This window comes from Salvelinus alpinus, chromosome 2 (assembly GCF_045679555.1).
Source record: "Salvelinus alpinus chromosome 2, SLU_Salpinus.1, whole genome shotgun sequence".
Taxonomy (NCBI): domain Eukaryota; kingdom Metazoa; phylum Chordata; class Actinopteri; order Salmoniformes; family Salmonidae; genus Salvelinus; species Salvelinus alpinus.
This window is the reverse complement of record NC_092087.1, coordinates 111,497,271-111,522,279: the sequence shown is the minus strand read 5'-3', so window position 1 is coordinate 111,522,279 and position 25,009 is coordinate 111,497,271. Positions and strand designations below refer to the sequence as shown.

The following is a 25,009-nucleotide window of genomic DNA, read 5'->3' as shown; positions in this document are numbered from 1 at the left end:
TAAATGTACCCAAAAATGTCAAGTTGGTTGCATGAATAACTATGATTACTAAATGATACATAAATTGTAAATATGAAATATCAAAACCAAATGTTCACCCCTTTGTTAATATGTATTGGCAATACTTCACTTAATGGTGAGGCATGGAATAATAAAACATGTATATTTTGTCAGGCTGAATGTTTGAATATATGAGGTGATTTGAGTCATGCTTCTTCAGTAGTGGAATAAAGACAATTAGCACTTGAATGTTGTCAAGAAATACTGGAGTGATGTAAGATTGTTAATAAAATTGATTATCGGCTGCAAGTACGTTGAAATTAAGCTGTTTTCAAGTCATTGAAAAAAATCGACCAGAAAAGACATAAACTTTCACTTTCAACGGAACATATATTGGATGTTGGGCATAGTCTTCTTTTCAACGTCTTTTCAATTACATTTTGCTAAATGGGAATAGTGCAATGTCAAAACACAGTTTTAACGTGTCCAAATCAATAACCAATATGCAGAAACAGTTTGGGATATATTGAAAACCTAAACATTTTGGAGTCTTTCATTGTGATTCCAGAGGGTCACCAACGTGGTAAACAGCTAGCTACATTGTGATTCCAGTGGGTCACCAACGCGGTAAACAGCTAGCTACATTGTGATTCCAGTGGGTCACCAACGTGGTAAACAGCTAGCTACATTGTGATTCCAGTGGGTCACCAACGCGGTAAACAGCTAGCTACATTGTGATTCCAGTGGGTCACCAACGTGGTAAACAGCTAGCTACATTGTGATTCCAGTGGGTCACCAACGTGGTAAACAGCTAGCTACATTGTGATTCCAGTGGGTCACCAACGTGGTAAACAGCTAGCTACATTGTGATTCCAGAGGGTCACCAACGTGGTAAACAGCTAGCTACATTGTGATTCCAGTAGGTCACCAACGCGGTAAACAGCTAGCTACATTGTGATTCCAGTAGGTCACCAACGCGGTAAACAGCTAGCTACATTGTGATTCCAGTGGGTCACCAACGTGGTAAACAGCTAGCTACATTGTGATTCAAGTGGGTCACCAACATGGTAAGTGTAACACAACTCTTTTTTGTTAGTCACTTTTTGTTAAATCACATAAATAATAACTCTTTCAATTCAGAGCCTGGATTTTTTCCCTGAGGCTAAAATCAATTGAACAGGGGGCAAACATTTAGGGTTCTACATTGACATTCATTAAAATACTCCTACTACAATGTTAAAATAATCTACATTGTGACATTATTTAATTATTTCATTGATATCATGAAAAAACTCCTTCATGTATTTTCTGATGTTTGATCAGAGATCTTTTACCAGAGTATCTCTTCCCACATTGATCACAGCTATAAGGTTTCTCTCCTGTGTGTGTTCTCTGGTGTAATGTCAGCTGGCTAGATTGACCAAAACTCTTCCCACATTGACCACAGCTATAAAGTTTCTCTCCTGTGTGTGTTCTCTGGTGTGCAGTCAGCTGGCAAGATTGACCAAAACTCTTCCCACATTGATCACAGCTATAAGGTTTCTCTCCTGTGTGTGTTCTCTGGTGTACAGTCAGAGAGCCAGATGTAATAAAACTCTTCCCACATTGACCACAGCTAAAGGGTTTTTCTCCTGTGTGTATTCTCTGGTGTACTGTGAGCTGGTCAGATTTAACAAAACTCTTCCCACATTGATCACAGCTATAAAGTTCATCTCCTGTGTGTGTTCTCTGGTGTAAAGTCAGATAGCCAGAAGTAGTAAAACTCTTCCCACATTGATCACAGCTATAAGGTTTCTCTCCTGTGTGTGTTCTCTGGTGCACTGTCAGATAGCCAGAAGTAGTAAAACTCTTCCCACATTGATCACAGCTATACGGTTTCTCTCCTGTGTGTGTTCTCTGGTGCACTGTCAGATCACTAGATTGACAAAAACTCTTCCCACATTGATCACAGCTATAAGGTTTCTCTCCTGTGTGTGTTCTCTGGTGCACTGTCAGATAGCCAGAAGTAGTAAAACTCTTCCCACATTGATCACAGCTATAAGGTTTCTCTCCTGTGTGTGTTCTCTGGTGTATAGTCAGATTGCTTGATGTAACAAAACTCTTCCCACATTGATCACAGCTATAAGGTTTCTCTCCTGTGTGTGTTCTCTGGTGTATAGTCAGATTGCTAGATGTAACAAAACTCTTCCCACATTGATCACAGCTATAAGGTTTATCTCCTGTGTGTATTCTCTGGTGTACTGTCAGAGAGACAGATTTAGTAAAACTCTTCCCACATTGATCACAGCTATAAGGTTTCTCCACTATGTGGATTCTCTGATGAATTTTAATGCCTGATGAGGTGAATCTCTTCCCACAGTCAGAGCAGCAGTGAGTTCTCTTCCCTGTGGATCTCTGCAGGTGTTTATTGAGGCGTTCTGATCTGGAGAGACTCTTCTCTGCCTCGTCAGCATCATGAGGTTGTTGAGGCGCCCCAGAGGATCCACGATAGTCCCGTATCTCTCCTGTGTGAACAACAAAGTCAGATGATTAAAGGCCCACAACAGTGGAAATCCACTGTAAAAGGTGATGCCAACAGCGTAGCCATGATGTTGTACAACAATTGACGTCTGTAATGAATGTTAAAATTATTTGACAATTGTCTTAAAATGAGCAAGAATAGTCATATTTTAGTAGTAACATCAATGATTGTAGACTCGAAATAAGTTATTCATGTTGTTGAAACTCTAAGCAGTGTGCCAGACGACTTTTGGTCTCCAATATAGGCCCCTTTCTGTGTTTAATAAACTTGCGGCACAAGGGCGATGCGCACACAATTTGATTGCAGAAACACCTCCCTGCTAATGAGGAAACCGATAGTAATGGATGTAGTATATCTGCTAATGAGGAAACCACAAGTTATGGATGTAGTATATCTGCCTGGAGCAAAAATGGTGAGCAAAGCTTTTAGTTTTTCACAATGTATTCTGAATGTGAATGGGGGAAAACTCAGGGGAGTAACCTCTATTTCCAGGTTGATTATGAGTACACTTCACACTACTTTTGGATTATAATTGTAAGGCTCGTTTTAATGTCCTGCTTAATATAAATGTTTGCTACAGTATTAAGAATTATGTGTAATTATTGAAGAACCGCGTTAATGACAGTATACATTTGGGTGTTGCTAATAAAGTTAAGATTTCTTTGTATTTCACCTTTATTTAACCAGGTAGGCCAGTCGAGAACAAGTTCTCATTCACAACTGCGACCTGGCCAAGATAAAGCAAAGCAGTGCGACAAAAAAACAACAGTTACATACACTTAGGATAAACAAACGTACAGTCAATAACACAATAGAAAGTCTATATACAGTGTGTGCAAATGGAGTAAGGAGGTAAGGCAATAAATAGGCCATAGTAGCGAAGTAATTACAAATTAACACTGGAGTGATAGATGTGCAGATGATGATGTGCAAGTATAAATACTGGTGTGCAAAAGAGCAAAAAAAGTTTAAAAAACATGGGGATGAGGTAGGCAATTGGATGGGCTATGTACAGCTGCAGCGATCGGTAAGCTGCTCAGATAGCTGATGCTTAAAGTTAGTGAGGGAGAGTCTCCAGCTTCAGTGATTTTTGCAATTCGTTCCAGTCATTGGCAGCAGAGAACTGGAAGGAAAGGCGGCCAAAATAGGTGTTGGCTTTGGGGATGACCAGTGAGATATACTTCCTGGAGCACGTGCTACGGGTGGGTGTTGCTATGGTGACCAGTGAGCTGAGTTAAGGCGGAGCTTTACCTAGCAAAGACTTATAGATGACCTGGAGCCAGTGGGTTTGGAGACGAATATGTAGCGAGGGCCAGCCGACGAGAGCAGTGGTATATAGGGATATGGTGACAAAACGGATGGCACTGTGATAGACTGCATCCAGTTTGCTGTGTAGAGTGTTGGAGGCTATTTTGAAAATGACATCACTTAAGTCAAGGATCGGTAGGATAGTCAGTTTTACGAGGGTATGTTCGGCAGCGTGAGTGAAGGAGGCTTTGTTGCGAAATTGGAAGCAGATTCTAGATTTAATTTTGGATTGGAGATGCTTAATGTGAGTCTGGAATTCTAAAGTCAGAACCGTCCAGAGTAGTCATGCTGGACGGGCGGGTACGGGCAGCGATCGGTTGAAGGGCATACATTTAGTTTTACTAGCGTTTAAGAGCAGTTGGAGGCCACGGAAGGAGTGTTGTATGGCATTGAAGCTCATTTGGAGGTTTGTTAACCTTTATGGGATAGGGCGCAGCATTTTCACTTTTGGATGAATAGCGTGCCCAGAGTGAACTGCCTCCTACTCTGTCCCAGATGCTAATATATGCATATTATTATTAGTATTGGATAGAAAACACTCATATGTCCAAATAGCCACTTGTTGTTAGCGTGTTCAGCCCAGTAATCCACCTTCATGAGGCGCAGGCACTTCGTCCAGACAAAAACTTGAGAAGTTCCGTTACAGTCCTTTAGAAACATGTCAAACGATGTATGGAATCAATCTTTAGGATGTTTTTAACATAAAACATCAATAATGTTCCAACCGGAGAATTCCTTTGTCTGAAGAAAAGCACTGGAACTAGAGGTAACTCTGTCGGGAGCGCGCGTCATGAGACCAAGGCACTCTGCCAGACCACTGACTCAAAGAGGTCTCATGAGCCCCTCCTTTATAGTAGAAGCCTCATTCAAGTTTCTAAAGACGGTTGACATCTAGTGGAAGCCGTGGGAGGTGCAACTTTATCCATATCTCAATGTGTATTCGGTAAGCCAAGCTTTAAAAAACTACAAACCTCAGATTTCCCACTTCCTGGTTGGATTTGTCTCAGGTTTTCGCCTGCCATATGAGTTTTGTTATACTCACAGACATCATTCAAACAGTTTTAGAAACTTCAGAGTGTTTTCTATCAAATACTAGTAATAATATGCATATATTAGCATCTGGGACAGAGTAGCAGGCAGTTTACTCTGGGCACCTTATTCATCCAAGCTACTCAATACTGCCCTCCTGTCACCAAGAAGTTAAAAGTGTCCAAAGTGTCCAAAGAAGGGCCAGATGTATACAGAATGGTGTCGTCTGCATAAAGGTGGATCAAGGAATACCCCGCAGCAAGAGCAACATCGTTGATATATACAGAGAAAAGAGTTGGCCCGAGAATTGAACCCTGTGGTACCCCCATAGAGACTGCCAGAAGTCCATACAACAGGCCCTCCGATTTGACACACTGAACTCTGTCTAAGAAGTAGTTGGTGAACCAGGCGAGTCAGTCATTTGAGAAACCAAGGCTGTTGAGTCTGCCGATAAGAATACGGTGATTGACAGAGTCGAAATCCTTGGCCAGGTTGATGAAGACAGCGACACAGTATTGTCTTTTATCAATGGCGGTTATGATATCGTTTAGTACCTTGAGCGTGGCTGAACAAAATAAACAAAATGGAGAACCGTGATTAATGAACAGTCCAGCAGGCATCAGCTATGTAGCCAAGTGATCATAGGGTCCAGTGAACAGCAATATATGAACTAGGGAAGCCGTTAGGTAGTCATTACTATGCTAGCCGGGAGATGCGCCTGGCTCGAGGCTAACTGGTGCTAGCGTCGGGACAAGGGCATTAGCCACTATAGCCACTCCAGTGCGTCCGGTGCAAAGGTCCAGAGCTTACGGCAGGAATCCGGTGATGTAGTGGCTTCTAGTCGTCTTAGTGAAGAGTCTGGGAGACATCAGCTGTGTAGCTGAGTGATCATAGGGTCCACTGAGCAGGCCGGGAGATGGGCCTGGCTCAAGGCTAGCTTCGGGGCTGGGCCACTCAGTGGCAGCTAGCTAGCTGCGATTATCCGGTGTAATGGTCCAGAGCTTACGGCAGGAATACGGTGATGTAGTGGAGAAAAACAGTCCGATATGCTCAGGGTTGATATCGCGCTGTGCAGACTGGCAGGTATTATCCAGGCTAAAAGCGGCTGGTGTCTGAGTTAAAAAGGTAAAAGCCGCTAGCAGTGGCTAACAATGACTAAATAGCTAGTAGCTAATTAGCTTCTGATGGCTAGCTGCTGATGGAGGTTCTAGCTATAAGGTCAAAAAAAAATTGCAGATCCGTATCATAATGGGTGAGGCGGGTTGCCGTCTTGGATTACAAGATGACTCTGTTAAAAACCATTGGATTTAGCAAACTCTGAAATTATTTAGTGTTTCTGTGCCCATGAAAACTGTTTTCCCAGCGTAACATAAAGAGACACTAAATGTGACGTAGTTCGAGTGCATTTCAGAATACAAAAAAACTGTCCGACAGCAAGATCCCGTATTTAAGTTGAAGTTCAACATATGACAAACGTAACGTTATGACTATAACTACTGTTCCCTGAAGGAGGGAAACTAGGTACAACAAACTATCACAAATTCACGCCTCGCTGGAAGCCCAGCCTTCCACAGGTGATGAACGTGAGGTTTGGATTTAATCCTTCAATTTAATACCGCTCTTCACCGACCCAGGAAGGCGTGTGGCCAAACAGGTGTTATACCTCGTTTCCCTCCTTCAGGGAAGTGTAATTATAATCAAAGTTACACTCCCTTTCAGTCGGTCAACTTCGGTAGAACATACTATGGGGAAATACAATCATTCCCCAACCGACCCAAACAAATACTAAATGAAACAGCCCATGGCAGATCACACAGACCTGACCCCGCAAGATGCGTCAGTTTTGTCAATTTTTGTCAATTTATTCATTGTCTTTTGTTTGAAACACTCCTGTCAGTGTTGAGTAAGGACGCACACCTGATTACACATATAGAAGTAGGACTAGTCAACCTGGACTGAGCACAAATGTAGGCCTATAAATGTGCCTATTTGGGGATGTCTGATTGTATTTCTGATTGTCTTAACGCACCACCACTAATGAGTTGTGGAGATTCTCAAAAAAAAAAAAAATATTCAGCTTCTCCAACTAATTTTTTCTTCACCTCAAACAGCAGGTAAACAAAGTCTTATTAGAATCCATTACGAATAACAATAGTTGCTCAAAGTATTTGTAAATTATTTCCAGCTCTCGCCCTTTCGATAACCACTCAGCATTAAAGGGAAAAACGTAATGCTCTGATCCAGTGGAAATGTTATAAAATACCTGATTACTTCTTATCCTTTGCACAAATAGACGGCAGATGTGTCTGTCCAGAACTAACTGGCGCGGGAAACTGAGGGCCCAGAATATTTTATACAATGTTGCAAGTTTCAGAGGACCCAGTTGATAGTTGATAGAATGTTTCAAGTTCGTTGTTGACAGGCCATGTGCAGCCAATGTGATTTATAGGATATTTTTTAAATTTTTATTTTTTTTAAATTTTTAATATTTATTTTATTTTATTTTTAAATCGGGATATTTTCTACCTGCAGGCTGCAAATGTTTTTGTTTGTTGGTTTCATGTAGGCTATTTTTACATAGTTGGCAACGGCAATAAAAGTTACTTTTAGATTTTTATAATTTTCATTTAGATAGAATGTAGATTAATCACAGATAATGATGTTGAGATAAAGACTATTATAATAAGTATTACTATTATAAATTAAATGAAACTGTTCCAGTAAAATGTGAATATGAAAATCCTAACTGGCACCAGATCAGTAGAAATGGTCAGAAAAATTGGCACCAAATGGAAAAGGTTGCTGACTGCTGGTGTAGCCTATTACCAGAAACTATAGGAGCATAACGACTGCTGGTGTAGCCTATTACCAGAAACTACAGGAGCATAACGACTGCTGATGTAGCCTATTACCAGAAACTATAGGAGCATAACGACTGCTGGTGTAGCCTATTACCAGAAACTATAGGAGCATAACGACTGCTGGTGTAGCCTATTACCAGAAACTATAGGAGCATAACGACTGCTGGTGTAGCCTATTACCAGAAACTATAGGAGCATAACGACTGCTGGTGTAGCCTATTACCAGAAACTACAGGAGCATAACGACTGCTGATGTAGCCTATTACCAGAAACTATAGGAGCATAACGACTGCTGGTGTAGCCTATTACCAGAAACTATAGGAGCATAACGACTGCTGGTGTAGCCTATTACCAGAAACTATAGGAGCATAACGACTGCTGGTGTAGCCTATTACCAGAAACTACAGGAGCATAACGACTGCTGATGTAGCCTATTACCAGAAACTATAGGAGCATAACGACTGCTGGTGTAGCCTATTACTAGAAACTATAGGAGCATAACGACTGCTGGTGTAGCCTATTACCAGAAACTACAGGAGCATAACGACTGCTGGTGTAGCCTATTACCAGAAACTACAGGAGCATAACGACTGCTGGTGTAGCCTATTACCAGAAACTACAGGAGCATAACGACTGCTGGTGTAGCCTATTACCAGAAACTATAGGAGCATAACGACTGCTGGTGTAGCCTATTACCAGAAACTATAGGAGCATAACGACTGCTGGTGTAGCCTATTACCAGAAACTATAGGAGCATAATGACTGCTGGTGTAATCTATTACCAGAAACTATAGGAGCATAACGACTGCTGGTGTAGCCTACTACCAGAAACTATAGGAGCATAACGACTGCTGGTGTAGACTATTACCAGAAACTATAGGAGCATAACGACTGCTGGTGTAGCCTATTACCAGAAACTATAGGAGCATAACGACTGCTGGTGTAGCCTACTACCAGAAACTATAGGAGCATAACGACTGCTGGTGTAGACTATTACCAGAAACTATAGGAGCATAACGACTGCTGGGGTAGTCTATGACCAGAAACTATAGGAGCATAACGACTGCTGGTGTAGCCTATTACCAGAAACTATAGGAGCATAACGACTGCTGGTGTAATCTATTACCAGAAACTATAGGAGCATAACGACTGCTGGTGTAGCCTATTACCAGAAACTATAGGAGCATAACGACTGCTGGTGTCGTCTATTACCAGAAACTATAGGAGCATAACGACTGCTGGTGTAGCCTATTATCAGAAACTATAGGAGCATAATGACTGCTGGTGTAGCCTATTACCAGAAACTATAGGAGCATAACGACTGCTGGTGTAGCCTATTACCAGAAACTATAGGAGCATAATGACTGCTGGTGTAGCCTATTAACAGAAACTATAGGAGCATAACGACTGCTGGTGTAGCCTATTACCAGAAACTATAGGAGCATAACATCAGAATTTACGAAGGCCAGCAGCAGCGGGAGGAGTAGGCTAAAGAATAAGTTTTTCTGATGGTTAGGCTATCTTGTTTCAGAGGGGTGTCATCAATAGCTCATAATGACAAAGTGAAAACAGGTAAAAAACAGAAATACCTTATTTTCATAAGTATTCAGACCCTTTGCTATAAGACTCAAAATTGCTTTCAGGTGCATCTTGTTTCCATTAATCGTCCTTGAGATGTATCTACAACTTGTTCAGAGTCCACCTGTGGTAAATTCAATTGATTGGATATGATTTGGAAGGCACACCTGTCTATATAAGGTCCCACAGTTGACAGTGCATGTCAGAGAAAAAAAACAAGCAATGAGGTCGAAGGAATTGTCCGTAGAGCTCCAAGACAGGATTATGTCGAGGCACAGATCTGGGGAAGGGTACCAAAACAATTCTGCAGCATTGAAGGTCCCCAAGAACACAGTGGCCTCCATCATTTTTAAATGTAATACTCTTCCTAGTCACCTGGCCAAACTGGGCGATTGGGGGCGAAGGGCCTTGGTCAGGGAGGTGAACAAAAACCTGATGGTCACTCTGACAGAGCTCCAGAGTTCCTCTGTGGAGATGGGAAAACTTTTCAGAAGGACAACCATCTCTGCAGCACTCCAACAATCAGGCCTTTATGGTAGAGTGGCCAGACGGAAGCCACTCCTCAGTAAAAGACACATGACAGCCTGCTTGGAGTTTGCCAAAAGGAACCCAAAGGATGGATGGAATGGAAAAGGTCGCCGACTGCTGGTGTAGCTTATTACCAGAAACTATAGGAACATAACATCAGAATTTACGAAGACCAGCAGCAGCGGGAGGAGGAAGAGTTTTTTTCTGATGGTTAGGCTATCTTGATCTCTGGCTCCCGAGTCATTTGTGTGTCTTAATTATTTAATCAAACAGCGTCCTTAAAGCATCAGACCAGTTCAGTACATATAGTTGATTTAATTCAAACACATGGGGTGTGTCTATATATGGAAAAATACACGTTATAACATTTTTACCAATCGGTTGGTAGAAAGAAAAGATGACTCTTGGTTGACCCAAGATTTTTTTAGTTGGGGCCCTAGTGCATTCATTAAGTTCAGACCGCTTCCCTTTTTACACATTTTGTTATGTTACTTATTCTAAATTAGATTTTTTTTAAAGAATTAAATGAAAATGTTAAGTTTTAGAAATGCTTGAGACTCAAATAAATCGATTAATCATGTTGAGGATATACAGTGTTTGTTTACACATTTGATAAACATAGGAGTAAAAAAAGCTTATATTTTGGGTTCTGATGGGGTACGACAGTTGAACTAAGCTCATGAGGCATTTATAAGTGAATTCTTCAAGAAACAATGGGTACATATCATTAATGTATAAGTCCCCAAATGGATGTAACAACTACTGATTGCCCCTTTAAGACTACATATTGGGCTAATCTAATAGGAGATATTGAGGACTACAGTATTTCAGGCATTGTCATTGGATGCATTTGATCAATTGTTAACGTTTTGTTGATGGTCCACTCTTGATGTTCTATACGTTACAGTGTAGCTTCAGCCATTCCTACAGAACAACATTACAGTGTAAAACCCCTTTACTGCATATTGGTTCAACGACTGCAGAGACGGTACTTACTGGGGTTAAACAGATCTCCAACCTCCTCTTCTTTCACACCAAAAACTGCATCCTCCTCTTTCTCATCTTCCTCTTCTTTTACTGTAACATCCTCCTCCTCTTTCACTCTGAACGGATCTCCAACCTCCTCTTCTTCCTCCAATGTGACAGTCATCTCCCCCTCCTCCCCTTTCACACCAAAAACTGCATCCTCCTCTTCTTTTACTGTAACATCCTCCTCTTTCACATCCTCCTCTTCTTTTACTGTAACATCCTCCTCCTCTTTCACTCTGAACGCGTCTTCCTCTTCTTTCACTGAAACGTCTTTCTCTTCTTCTTTCACTGTAACAGCCTCACCTTCTACTTCTTGTTTTACTGTGATATCCTCTTCTTCCTTCTCCTCTTTCACGACAAAGTTCAGCCCCAGAGCTTCTTTCTCCGTCCAGCAGATCACCTCTTCTTTAACAAGAGGGGAGTAGTTTAGGGAGCTCATGGTCGGAGATGTTAGCTAGCTAGCTATCATTAGCGACTAGGCTAGTGCTAACTTAACCAGCCAACTACTATAGCTGACTAATACAAAATAACGTAATATTCAATTAAATAGGTTAACAAGTAGATACGACAGAAGTGTGTCTAAAACACAGTAGCTAATATACACCGAAAGCGTATAAATAGCTTGAATCTTTCGGCTATGTTGGCTAGCAAGCTACCGAGGTGGTTGACGAGCAGTTTATGAAGAACCGTCCACTAGATTATACGTCACGCTGGCAGCGTCGCCTGAAAGACGCACATCGCTGACTGGAGGGGAAACGCAGTTGAGAGAAATATTTTATTTTCAGACAAAGATTATTGTAAATGGATTTAATTAAATAATACTATTATATTGAGACATACAAAGACAGGAATGTGTTGATTGATTAGTGCGGATAAAAAATGTTTACTACAGCACATTTAAGGCAGTTTCATTAAGTTATACTACATCTAAATTAGCAGCTAGCTACTGTAGGTCTATGTAAATGTATATAATGAACAGACTAGGTCTATACTGCTCCTACATGGTGTAACAATACATCATGTAGATGTATATAATGAACAGACTAGGTCCATACTGCTCCTACATGGTGTAACAATACATCATGTAGATGTATATAATGAACAGACTAGGTCTATACTGCTCCTACATGGTGTAACAATACATCATGTAGATGTATATAATGAACAGTCTAGGTCTATACTGCTGCTACATTTTTGTATTATTATGTGTTATTTATTTCCCCTTTATTTAACCAGGTCGGCCAGTTGAGCACAAGTTCTCATTTACAACTGCGACCTGGCCAAGATAAAACAAAGCAGTTCGACACATACAACAACACAGAGTTACACATGGAGTAAAACAAACATACAGTCAATAATACAGTAGAAAAATAAGTCTATATACAATGTGAGCAAGTGAGGTGAGATAAGGGAGGTGAAGGCAAAAAAAAGGCCATGGTGGCGAAGTAAATACAATATAGCAAGTAAAACACTGGAATGGTAGATTTGCAGTGGAAGAATGTGCAAAGTAGAGATAGAAATAAAGGGGTGCAAAGGAGCTAAATAAATACAGTAGGGAAAGAGGTAGTTGTTTGGGCTAAATTATAGATGGGCTATGTTCAGGTGCAGTAATCTGTGAGCTGCTCTGACAGCTGGTGCTTAAAGCTAGTGAGGGAGATAAGTGTTTCCAGTTTCAGAGATTTTTGTAGCTCGATCGTATTAATGCAGATATTATGGACATTTTATTTAAAACATGTAATTAAACTATAATTGTAGCTCCTTTAATTTAGACCCAAAATGTATTTGCTATGTGTGCTATTGCCCGGCTATTAAAAGGAACAGGCCACTATTTGAGACTCAGCCTCAGAAATGTTTGGTCACATGGAATCAAGTGGTCACTAGATGTCTACAGTGCCAAAGAGAATTATAGTTGGGGGTGTTGGGAGTGTTGAGTGTGTTGATATAACGGTAATAATGTCAAAATTCCATTTTTAACAACCATCAGAATTTGTTAAAAAAAGGTTATGCCCGAGTGGTGCAGCAGTCTAAGGTACTGTATCACAGTGTTAGAGGTGTCACTATAAACCCGAGTGGTGCAGCAGTCTAAGGTACTGTATCACAGTGTTAGAGGTGTCACTATAGACCCGAGTGGTGCAGCAGTCTAAGGTAATAGATCACAGTGTTAGAGGTGTCACTATAGACCCGAGTGGTGCAGCAGTCTAAGGTACTGTATCACAGTGTTAGAGGTGTCACTATAGACCCGAGTGGTGCAGCAGTCTAAGGTACTGTATCACAGTGTTAGAGGTGTCACTATAGACCAGAGTGGTGCAGCGGTCTAAGGTACTAGATCACAGTGTTAGAGGTGTCACTATAGACCCGAGTGGTGCAGCAGTCTAAGGTACTGTATCACAGTGTTAGAGGTGTCACTATAGACCCGAGTGGTGCAGCAGTCTAAGGTACTAGATCACAGGGTTAGAGGTGTCACTATAGACCCGAGTGGTGCAGCAGTCTAAGGTACTAGATCACAGTGTTAGAGGTGTCACTATAGACCAGAGTGGTGCAGCGGTCTAAGGTACTAGATCACAGTGTTAGAGGTGTCACTATACACCCGAGTGGTGCAGCAGTCTAAGGTACTGCATGGCAGTGCTAGAGGCGTCACTAGAGGCGTCACCCGGGTTCGATCCCACAACCTGCCGTGATCGGGAGTTCCATAGGGCGGCACACAATTGGCCAAGCGTCGCCCGGTGTTTCCTCCTACACATTGGTGCAGCTGGCTTCCGGGTTAAGCGGGCGGGTGTTAAGAAGCGCGGTTTGACGGGTCATGTTTCAGAGGACGCATGACTCGACCTTCGCCTCCTGAGCCCATTGGGGAGTTGCAGCGATGAGACAAGATCGAAATTGGGGAGAAAAAACGGGGGTAAAATGATAAAAAATGTTTAAAAAATGACAACAAAGGTTGCATCCCAACGTGGCAATAAACAGTAGACAAAGTGACCATGTCAGGACAAAATGAACTCAAACGTTTTACCATTTTACCCTCCATTTGCAACAACGTCAATGAGCACCATCACTGTCTTTCCTTCGTGGATCTCCTGCATGTTTACATATCTGGCATTACTCATCTCATATGTATATACTGTATTCTATCCTATTCTACTGTATCTTAGTCTATGCATTACTCATCTCATATGTATATACTGTATTCTATCCTATTCTACTGTATCTTAGTCTATGTATTACTCATCTCATATGTATATACTGTATTCTATCCTATTCTACTGTATCTTAGTCTATGTATTACTCATCTCATATGTATATACTGTATTCTATCCTATTCTACTGTATCTTAGTCTATGTATTACTCATCTCATATGTATATACTGTATTCTATTCTACTGTATCTTAGTCTATGTATTACTCATCTCATATGTATATACTGTATTCTATCCTATTCTACTGTGTCTTAGTCTATGTATTACTCATCTCATACGTATATACTGTATTCTATCCTATTCTACTGTATCTTAGTCTATGTATTACTCATCTCATATGTATATACTGTATTCTATCCTATTCTACTGTATCTTAGTCTATGTATTACTCATCTCATATGTATATACTGTATTCTATCCTATTCTACTGTATCTGTCTATGTATTACTCATCTCATATGTATATACTGTATTCTATCCTATTCTACTGTATCTTAGTCTATGTATTACTTATCTCATATGTATATACTGTATTCTATTCTACTGTATCTTAGTCTATGTATTACTCATATGTATATACTGTATTCTATTCTATTCTATTCTACTGTATCTTAGTCTATGTATTACTCATCTCATATGTATATACTGTATTCTATCCTATTCTACTGTATCTTAGTCTATGTATTACTTATCTCATATGTATATACTGTATTCTATTCTACTGTATCTTAGTCTATGTATTACTCATATGTATATACTGTATTCTATTCTATTCTATTCTACTGTATCTTAGTCTATGTATTACTCATCTCATATGTATATACTGTATTCTATCCTATTCTACTGTATCTTAGTCTATGTATTACTCATCTCATATGTATATACTGTATTCTATCCTATTCTACTGTATCTGTCTATGTATTACTCATCTCATATATATATATACTGTATTCTATCCTATTCTATTGTATCTTAGTCTATGTATTACTCATCTCATATGTATATACTGTATTCTATCCTATTCTACTGTATCTTAGTATATGTATTACTCATCTCATATGTATATACTGTATTCTATCCTATTCTACTGTATCTTAGTCTATGCCCCTCTGACATCACTCGTCCATATTTTTATATATTCTTATTCCTTTACTTAGATTTGTGTGTATTAGGTATTTGTTGTGAGCTAGGAACACAAGCATTGAGTTAGATATTACTGCACTGTTGGAGCTAGGAACACAAGCATTGAGTTAGATATTACTGCACTGTTGGAGCTAGAAACACAAGCATTAATTTAGATATTACTGCACTGTTGGAGCTAGGAACACAAGCATTACGTTAGCTTTTACTGCACTGTTGGAGCTAGGAACACAAGCATTTAGTTAGATATTACTGCACTGTTGGAGCTATGAACACAAGCATTTAGTTAGATATTACTGCACTGTTGGAGCTAGAAACACAAGCATTTAGTTAGATATTACTGCACTGTTGGAGCTAGGAACACAAGCATTAAGTTAGATATTACACCACTGATGGAGCTATGAACACAAGCATTTAGTTAGATATTACTGCACTGTTGGAGCTAGGAACACAAGCATTTAGTTAGATACTACTGTACTGTTGGAGCTAGAAACACAAGCATTAAGTTAGATATTACACCACTGATGGAGCTATGAACACAAGCATTTAGTTAGATACTACTGTTGGAAACACCCCATCTCTTTACATTACTTATGCATATTCAGTGGCCTGACTGCATCCAGACTATGTCAAAGGCCCATCCTGGTAGATCTGAACCTAATGCAGCTTGGAGTGATCAGATGACAGAAGTCACATTTAGGTGCCAGGTGTAACTGAGGCTGTAGATGCTCCATATCCATTACTTTGAGTGTTTTATATAATATGACTAAATGTGTTTCTGTGTTGCAGGGGCAGTCAAGAAATGGAACAGCAAGGCCACAGAACATGACCACTCCACCATCAGAGCTGTGGGAGACCACCTCAAGCCCCTGGTAGAGCCGGGGGTGGTGTTTACCACTCCACCATCAGAGCTGTGGGAGACCACCTCAAGCCCATGGTAGAGCCGAGGGTGGTGTTTACCACTCCATCAGCAGAGCTGTGGGAGACCACCTCAAGCCCCTGGTAGAGCCGGGGGTAGTGTTTACCACTCCACCAGCAGAGCTGTGGGAGACCACCTCAAGCCCCTGGTAGAGCCGGGGGTGGTGTTTACCACTCCACCAGCAGAGCTGTGGGAGACCACCTCAAGCCCCTGGTAGAGCCGGGGGTGGTGTTTACCACTCCACCAGCAGAGCTGTGGGAGACCACCTCAAGCCCCTGGTAGAGCCGGGGGTGGTGTTTACCACTCCACCAGCAGAGCTGTGGGAGACCACCTCAAGCCCCTGGTAGAGCCGGGGGTGGTGTTTACCACTCCACCACAGCTTCAGCAGGCTGGAAAAGTGATACTGTTTTTCATACTAAGATGGACCATCAGTCTGTTGATTGGTCAGTCATTGGGTTAATTTGTTTTGCAATATGTTCAAATCAAATCAAGCTTTATTTATACAGCACATTTCAGACATGCAACACAATGGCTTCTCAGGAAAAAACAATGAAAATAAACACGAATATTTAGTACACAAACATAAGAGGATAAAAAACAATAATACCAACTTAAAGACTAATGAGCATCCTAAGGAAATGCCATTGATTAAAATATTAAAATATCCAGTCCAAAAATATAAGCTTGTTTTTTAGGATGGGCTCTGAAAGTCACTATGGGGTGTCCAATGAAAGTTGACTAGTACCAACAACTGGGACCTAAAAGACACCCACCATGAGACCCACTAAATCTGCCCAAGAAGAGGAAAACTAAATAAAAGCCCACAATAAACTTAAAGACAGGAAGCAAACCAAAAAAGTGGAGCAACTAAAGGTGTTGACTCTCCACATCTATCAAGACAACTGGAGCACTGGGCCAGACACTCTTAAATAGAACCTGGACCAGCTCAGGTGAAACACCTTCCCACTAACGAGATGGACAAGCCAGCACAGGTGTAACACATACTGACTAACGAGGTGACACTTATCAGTGCATCCTACGTGCTAACAAGCTATACGTGCTAAGGAGCAATACGCTCTAAAGTCCAACCTCAAAACATAAATGGAAAAACCAAAGCCTGTAACACCTTCCCCCTTAATATATCCTATATTTTTGTTGGACAAGTTTGCTCACCACCAACAGAAAACAACTTCCATTTCACATTATAATCAACTACAATGCTTCACCAATATAAACATGGTGTCTACTGGCTGTCAACAATTAAAAACAAAAAAAAACCATTTCTAATTAATAATAAACACAACGTATAATAATATCGTATATTTTCTCCTTTTTCTTTCTATAGATTCCTAAACTATTATTTTTTCCCTTCTAGAACTCTCGTCTTCCTAAAACTCACAAGCTTCTAGAACTCTCGTCTTCCTAAAACTGACTAGCTTCTAGAACTCTCGTCCCCTTGGAACGAGCCCAAACAAAACTCATCTCCAATACGGAAAACCGTGCAGTCAAAATAAATTGTGATCCATGGCAACTCACTGGCTAAACACAAATCTTTTTGACTGCCCCCCTTGAGACAATCAGCAACCAAGTTGTCCTTACCACGGACGTGTCTGATTTCAAGAGGAAACTCCTGCAATATCCGTACTAACTTTCCACCTCACTGCGGAGCTTCTCTCTCTTTTCAAGGATCACTCGATAGGCATGTTGTTGGATCGGGGCCCAGTCCCCAATGTCATGCTCTAGTACATTTGGGTTGGCACATCTGAGAATGAACCCTGCTATTCTAAAAGAAGGGCAACAATGTCAATATATTTATACCCGAAAATTGTCAGTTGATTGCATAAATAATTATGATTACTAAAAGTTACATGAATTGTAAACATGAATTACCAAAACCAAATGTACACCCCTTTGATAATATGTATTGTCAATAATTCACTTAATGGTAAGGCATGGTATAATAAAAAAAAATATATATATATTTGATTGCATAGTCTTATTTTCAACGACTTTTCAATTACATTGTGCTCGGTGGAATAGCTTCAATGTCAAAACACAGTTTTAACATGTCCAAATCAATAACCAATATGCAGAAACAGTTTGGGATAAATTGAAAACCTAAACATAACATGTGCTATTTACACAAACATCTGCCACAATAATCATATTACTTGTATTTATTTAAACAAGCTCCTTATAAACTGCACAAGCACCAGAAACACTGTTGTTTTGACAAGTAGCAATAAATCACTGATTAGGGGGGAAATCAGGTTGTACGTGATGTTGGAATGCATTTAAATGTAGGGGTCGCTAAACAAAGGAACGCAACACTTATTTGTCATACCTAATAAATATCATGCTAAAATCATTTGTGCGACAGGAGGGAGATGAGGTTGCACGTCCTGTTAAAACTAGCAGCTCAAAAACCACACGGAATCTGGGAATAATGTGTACTTACTAAATCTCATAAATAGTAACTCTTTCAATTCAGAGCCTGGATTTCCCCCCTGAGGCTAATATCCATATCATGTTGAAATCAATAGAACAGGGGACAAACATTTAGGGTTCTACATTGTGACATCATTAAAATAATCCTACTACAATGTTAAAACATTCTACATTGTGACATCATTAAATTGATATCATGAAACAACTGCTTCATGTATTTTCTGATGTTTAGTCAGAGATCTTTAATCAGATAATCTCTGGTCACAGCTATAGGATTTCTCTCCTGGGTGTGTTCTCTGGTGTAAAGTCAGATAGCCAGAAGTAGTAAAACTCTTCCCACATTGACCACAGCTATAAGGTTTCTCTCCTGTGTGTACTCTCTGGTGTAAAGTCAGATAGCCAGAAGTAGTAAAACTCTTCCCACATTGATTACAGCTATAAGGTTTCTCTCCTGTGTGTATTCTCTGGTGTCGAGACAGATGGCCAGATGTAATAAAACTCTTCCCACATTGATCACAGCTATATGGTTTCTCTCCTGTGTGTGTTCTCTGGTGCACTGTCAGATAGCCAGAAGTTGTAAAACTCTTCCCACATTGATCACAGCTAAAAGGTTTCTCTCCTGTGTGTATTCTCTGATGCACTGTCAGATCTCCAGATTGACCAAAACTCTTCCCACATTGATCACAGCTATAAGGTTTCTCTCCTGTGTGTGTTCTCTGGTGAATTTTAATGCTTGATGAGGTGAATCTCTTCCCACAGTCAGAGCAGCGGTGAGATTTCTTCCCTGTGGGTCTCTGCAGATGTTTCTTGAGGAGTTCTGATCTGGATCTCTTCTCTGTCTCGTCAGCATCATGAGGTTTTTGAGGCTCCCCAGAGGATCCACGATAGTTCCGTATCTCTCCTGTGTGAACAACAAAGTCAGACAGATGGTTACAGATCCAATGTAAAAGGTGATGCCAACAGCGTAGCCATGATGTTGTACAACAATTGACGTCTGTAATGAATGTTAAAATTATTTGACAATTGTCTTAAAATGAGCAACAACAATCATAGTTTGTCATAGCTTTAGTAACATCATATAACATAGTAATATAGTAACATCGATGACTGTAATCTTGAAATAAGTTATTAATGTTGTTGAAACTGTAAGCAGTGAGCCAGACAACTGGCGATTGGTCTCCAATATAGGCCCCTTTCTGTGTTTAATAAAATTGCGGCACGAGGGCGCACACAATTTGATTGCAGAAACACCTCCCTGCTAATGAGGAAACCACTGGAGCAAAAATGGAGAGCAAACTGCAAGTTCTCATTCACAACTGCGACCTGGCCAAGATAAAGCAAAGCAGTGCGACAAAAACAACAGAGTTACACGTGGGATAAACAAACGTACAGTCAATAACACAATAGAAACATCTATATACAGTGTGTGCAAATGGAGTAAGGAGGTAGGCAATAAATAGGCCATAGTAGCGAAGTAATTACAATTTAACAAATTAACACTGGAGTGATAGATGTGCAGATGATGATGTGCAAGTAGAATTACTGGTGTGCAAAAGAGCAAAAAAAGTAAATCAAAACATGGGGATGAGGTAGGTAGTTAGATGGGCTATTTACAGATGGGCTGTGTACAGCTGCAGCGATCGGTAAGCTGCTCAGATAGCTGATGCTTAAAGTTAGTGAGGGAGATATAAGTCTCCAACTTCAGCGATTTTTGCGTTTCGTTCCAGTCATTGGCAGCAGAGAACTGGAAGGAAAGGCGGCCAAAGTAGGTTTTTGGCTTTGGGGATGACCAGTGAGATATACATTTACATTTAAGTCATTTAGCAGACGCTCTTATCCAGAGCGACTTACAAATTGGAACGTTCATACATATTCATCCTGGTCCCCCCGTGGGGAATGAACCCACAACCCTGGCGTTGCAAGCGCCATGCTCTACCAACTGAGCCACACGGGACCGTGTATACTATATACTTCCTGGAGCGCGTGCTATGGGTGTGTGTTGCTATGGTGACCAGTGATCTGAGTTAAGGCAGCCTAGCAAAGACTTATAGATGACCTGGAGCCAGTTGGTTTGGCGATGAATATGTAGCGAGGGCCAGCCGACGAGAGCAGTGGTATATGGGGCTTTAGTGACAAAACGGATGGCACTGTGATAGACTGCATCCAGTTTACTGAGTAGAGTGTTGGAGGCTATTTTATAGGTGACATCACCAAAGTCGAGGATCGGTAGGATGGTCAGTTTTACGAGGGTATGTTTGGCAGCAAAAGTGAAGGATGCTTTGTTGCAAAATAGGAAGCCGATTCTAGATTTAGTTTTGGATGGGAGATGCTTAATGTGAGTCTGGAAGGAGAGTTTACAGTCTAACCAGACACCTAGTTATTTGTAGTTGTCCACGTATTCTAAGTCAGAGCCGTCCAGAGTAGTGATGCTGGACGGGCGAGCAGGTGCAGGCAGTGATCGGTTGAATAGCATGCATTTAGTTTTACTTGCGTTTAAGAGCAGTTGGAGGCCACGGAAGGAGAGTTGAATGGCATTGGTAGGTGGATTGGATACCACCAGCAGGTATATCTCTCTGGTCACCCCCAAAACCAATTCCTCCTTTGGCCGCCTCTCCTTCCAGTTCTCTGCTGTCAATGACTGGAACGAACTACAAAAATCTCTGAAACTGGAAACACTTATCTCCCTCACTAGCTTTAAGCACCAGCTGTCAGAGCAGCTCACAGATTACTGCACCTGTACATAGCCCATCTATAATTTAGCCCAAACAACTACCTCTTCCCCTTCTGTATTTATTTATTTTGCTCCTTTGCACCCCATTATTTCTATTTCTACTTTGCACATTATTCCACTGCAAATCTACCATTCCAGTGTTTGACTTGGTATATTGTATTTACTTCGCCACCATGGCCTTTTTTTGCCTTTACCTCCCTTATCTCACCTCATTTGCTCACATTGTATATAGACTTATTTTTCTACTGTATTATTGACTGTATGTTTGTTACACTCCATGTGTAACTCTGTGTGTTGTATGGGTTGAACTGCTTTGCTTTATCTTGGCCAGGTCACAGTTGTAAATGAGAACTTGTTCTCAACTTGCCTACCTGGTTAAATAAAGGTGAAATAAATAAATAAAATAAATAAAATAGATCAGCAACGGTGGCTTGCAAACAGTGGATAGTAAGTAGCCCACCTTTGGAATAACTATGTATAGTTATAACTGTAGTATCCTGTATAACTGTAGTATCCTGTATAACTGTAGTATCCTGTATAACTGTAGTATCCTGTATAACTGTGTATAGTTATAACTGTAGTATCCTGTATAACTATGTATAGTTATAACTGTAGTATCCTGTATAACTGTAGTATCCTGTATAACTATCTATAGTTATAACTGTAGTATCCAGTATAGTCTGGGAGGAGGTGAAACCACTCAGGCTTATTTGATGTGATCTAATGTTTTGATCATCTAGTTTTCCTTACAAGCATTCAGTCACCAAAGGGGGTTCGGTCAGTCCTTTGTTTATATACTGTCTCATTGACAAAAATATTTTGGATTATTTGTTTACATCATTCCTTTGTCTCGACATATACAGTAAACGTGCCGAGGTTCTAATGTTGCCAAGGAGACACATTTTATTATTTATTTACAGTTTGGAGGGTTGGGGGTCTGACATCCAGGATACACATTTGATTATTTATTTACAGTTTGGAGGGTTGGGGGTCTGACATCCAGGAGACACATTTGATTATTTATTTACAGTTTGGAGGGTTGGGGGTCTGACATCCAGGATACACATTTGATTATTTATTCAGTTTGGAGGGTTGGGGGTCTGACAACCAGGATACACATTTTAGTTCTAATGGTGCCGTTCTGTTATTCTTTTCAGCTTCTTTTTCCAAGCATCTTACATTACTCTGAGTAGTTATCCTGGGATCTTACATGACTCTGAGACTAGTTATCCTGGAAAATCCTAAAAACACTATAGGATTTGTCTCCAGATCGCTATGCATATTCATGCTAGTAGCTTAGAATCTCTCTCCATTGAATACAGGCGGTGCATATTCATGCTAGTAGCTTAGCATCTCTCTCCATTGAATACAGGCGGTGCATATTCATGCTAGTAGCTTAGCATCTCTCTCCATTGAATACAGGCGGTGGACGACAACAACCCTCATAGAATATAAACAATAGATTACAATAATAAGATGAATCCACCAATCCAAGGAAAGGATAGGCGGGAGCTAGACAACCCGCAGTGCCGCTTTGTGGACAACGACTCCCCTTGTTAGGGCGGAGAGACATCTTGTCAGTATATCCATAATCTTTGGTGTAGCCAACCCAACTCTCACATGACACTATTGGGGGGCACAGTGTGTAGTAAATCATCACTACATGAAAATCACTACATGCCGTGCCCCCCAGTCTGCGGTCAGCAGATAGACCCTTCTCAAATATATATGTTAAGTCACTTTTTGGAAACGGAACGGAGAAAACAAGGGGTAGCTTGCTCTCTACGTCGTCTGATTCTAGACATATCAGTCATCATCCTGGGCCCTCCGTTGAAGAGGTATTGACCAGCCAACTCTGAATATCCAAAGTTAAAAACACATTTAAGGTGGTACTTACTGGTGTTAATCAGATCTCCTATCTCCTCCTCTTCATCTTTCAATGTGACAGTAATCTCCCCTTCCTTCTTCACTCCAAAAACTGCATCCTCCTCTTTCTCTTCATCCTCTTTTACTGTAACCTCCTCCTCTTCTTTCACTCTGAACACGTCTTCCTCTTCTTTCACTGAAACGTCTTTCTCTTCTTCTTTCACTGTAACAGCCTCACCCTCTACTTCTTGTTTTACTGTGACATCCTCTTCTTCCTCCTCCTCTTTCACGACAATGTTCAGCCACAGACCTCCTTTCGCCGTCCAGCAGACCTTATCCTCTTCTTTAACAGGAGGGGAGAAGTTTATGGAGCTCATGTTCGGGGATGTTAGCTAGCTAGCTATCATTAGCGACTAGACTAGTGCTAACTTAACCAGCCAGCTACTATAGCTGACTAATAACAAATAACGTAATATTAAATTAAATAGGTTAACAAGTAGATACGACAGAAGTGTGTCTAACACACAGTAGCTTATATACGCCGAAAGCGTCTAAATAGCTTGAATCTTCCGGCTATGTTGTCTAGCAAGCTACCGAGGTGGTTGACGAGCTGTTTATGAAGAACCGTCCACTAGATTATACGTCACGCTGGCAGCGTCGCATGAAAGACGCACGTCGCCGTCTGCTGACTGGAGGGGAAACGCAGTTGAGTATCATATTTTATTTTCAGACAAAGATTATTTTAAATTGATTTAATCAAATGATACTATTATATTGAGACATACAAAGACAGGAATGTGTTGATTGATTAGTGAGAATAAAAAATGTTTACTACAGCACATTTAAGGCAGTTTCATTAAGTTATACTACATCTAAATTAGCAGCTAGCTACTGTAGGTCTATACTGCTCCAACATGGTGCAACAATACATCATATAGATGTATATAATGAACAGACTAGGTCTATACTGCTCCTACATGGTGTAACAATACATCATATAGATGTATATAATGAACAGACTAGGTCTATACTGCTCCTACATGGTGTAACAATACATCATGTAGATGTATATAATGAACAGACTAGGTCTATACTGCTCCTACATGGTGTAACAATACATCATGTAGATGTATATAATGAACAGACTAGGTCCATACTGCTCCTACATGGTGTAACAATACATCATGTATATGTATATAATGAACAGACTAGGTCTATACTGCTCCTACATGGTGTAACAATACATCATATAGATGTATATAATGAACAGACTAGGTCTATACTGCTCCTACATGGTGTAACAATACATCATGTAGATGTATATAATGAACAGACTAGGTCTATACTGCTCCTACATGGTGTAACAATACATCATGTATATAATGAACAGACTAGGTCCATACTGCTCCTACATGGTGTAACAATACATCATGTAGATGTACATAATGAACAGACTAGGTCTATACTGCTCCTACATGGTGTAACAATACATCATGTATATAATGAACAGACTAGGTCCATACTGCTCCTACATGGTGTAACAATACATCATGTAGATGTACATAATGAACAGACTAGGTCTATACTGCTCCTACATGGTGTAACAATACATCATGTAGATGTATATAATGAACAGACTAGGTCTATACTGCTCCTACATGGTGTAACAATACATCATGTAGATGTATATAATGAACAGACTAGGTCTATACTGCTCCTACATTATTATGTATTATTATGTGTTATTTATTTCTCCTTTATTTAACCAGGTCGGCAGTTGAGAACAAGTTCTCATTTACAACTGCAACCTGGCCAAGATAAAGCAAAGCAGTTCGACAAAAACAACAACACAGAGTTACAC

The 25,009-nt window shown here is 40.4% G+C and overlaps 2 protein-coding genes across 2 annotated transcripts in view; both read right to left on the bottom strand.

The window, feature by feature from the left end:
* LOC139549388 (zinc finger protein 180-like) overlaps positions 1–25,009 on the bottom strand; it is a 175,557-nt gene that overhangs the window by 139,161 nt on the left and 11,387 nt on the right. The gene's annotated exons all lie outside the window — the stretch shown is intronic.
* LOC139552297 (zinc finger protein 420-like) lies at positions 1,111–23,761 on the bottom strand. The gene is made up of 4 exons (XM_071363896.1): positions 23,180–23,761; positions 18,800–19,452; positions 10,822–11,305; positions 1,111–2,504 (listed from the first exon to the last, which is right to left on the bottom strand). Exons 1-4 carry the CDS (start codon positions 23,523–23,525, stop codon positions 1,282–1,284), a joined length of 2,706 nt encoding a protein of 901 aa, XP_071219997.1. The 5' UTR covers positions 23,526–23,761; the 3' UTR covers positions 1,111–1,281.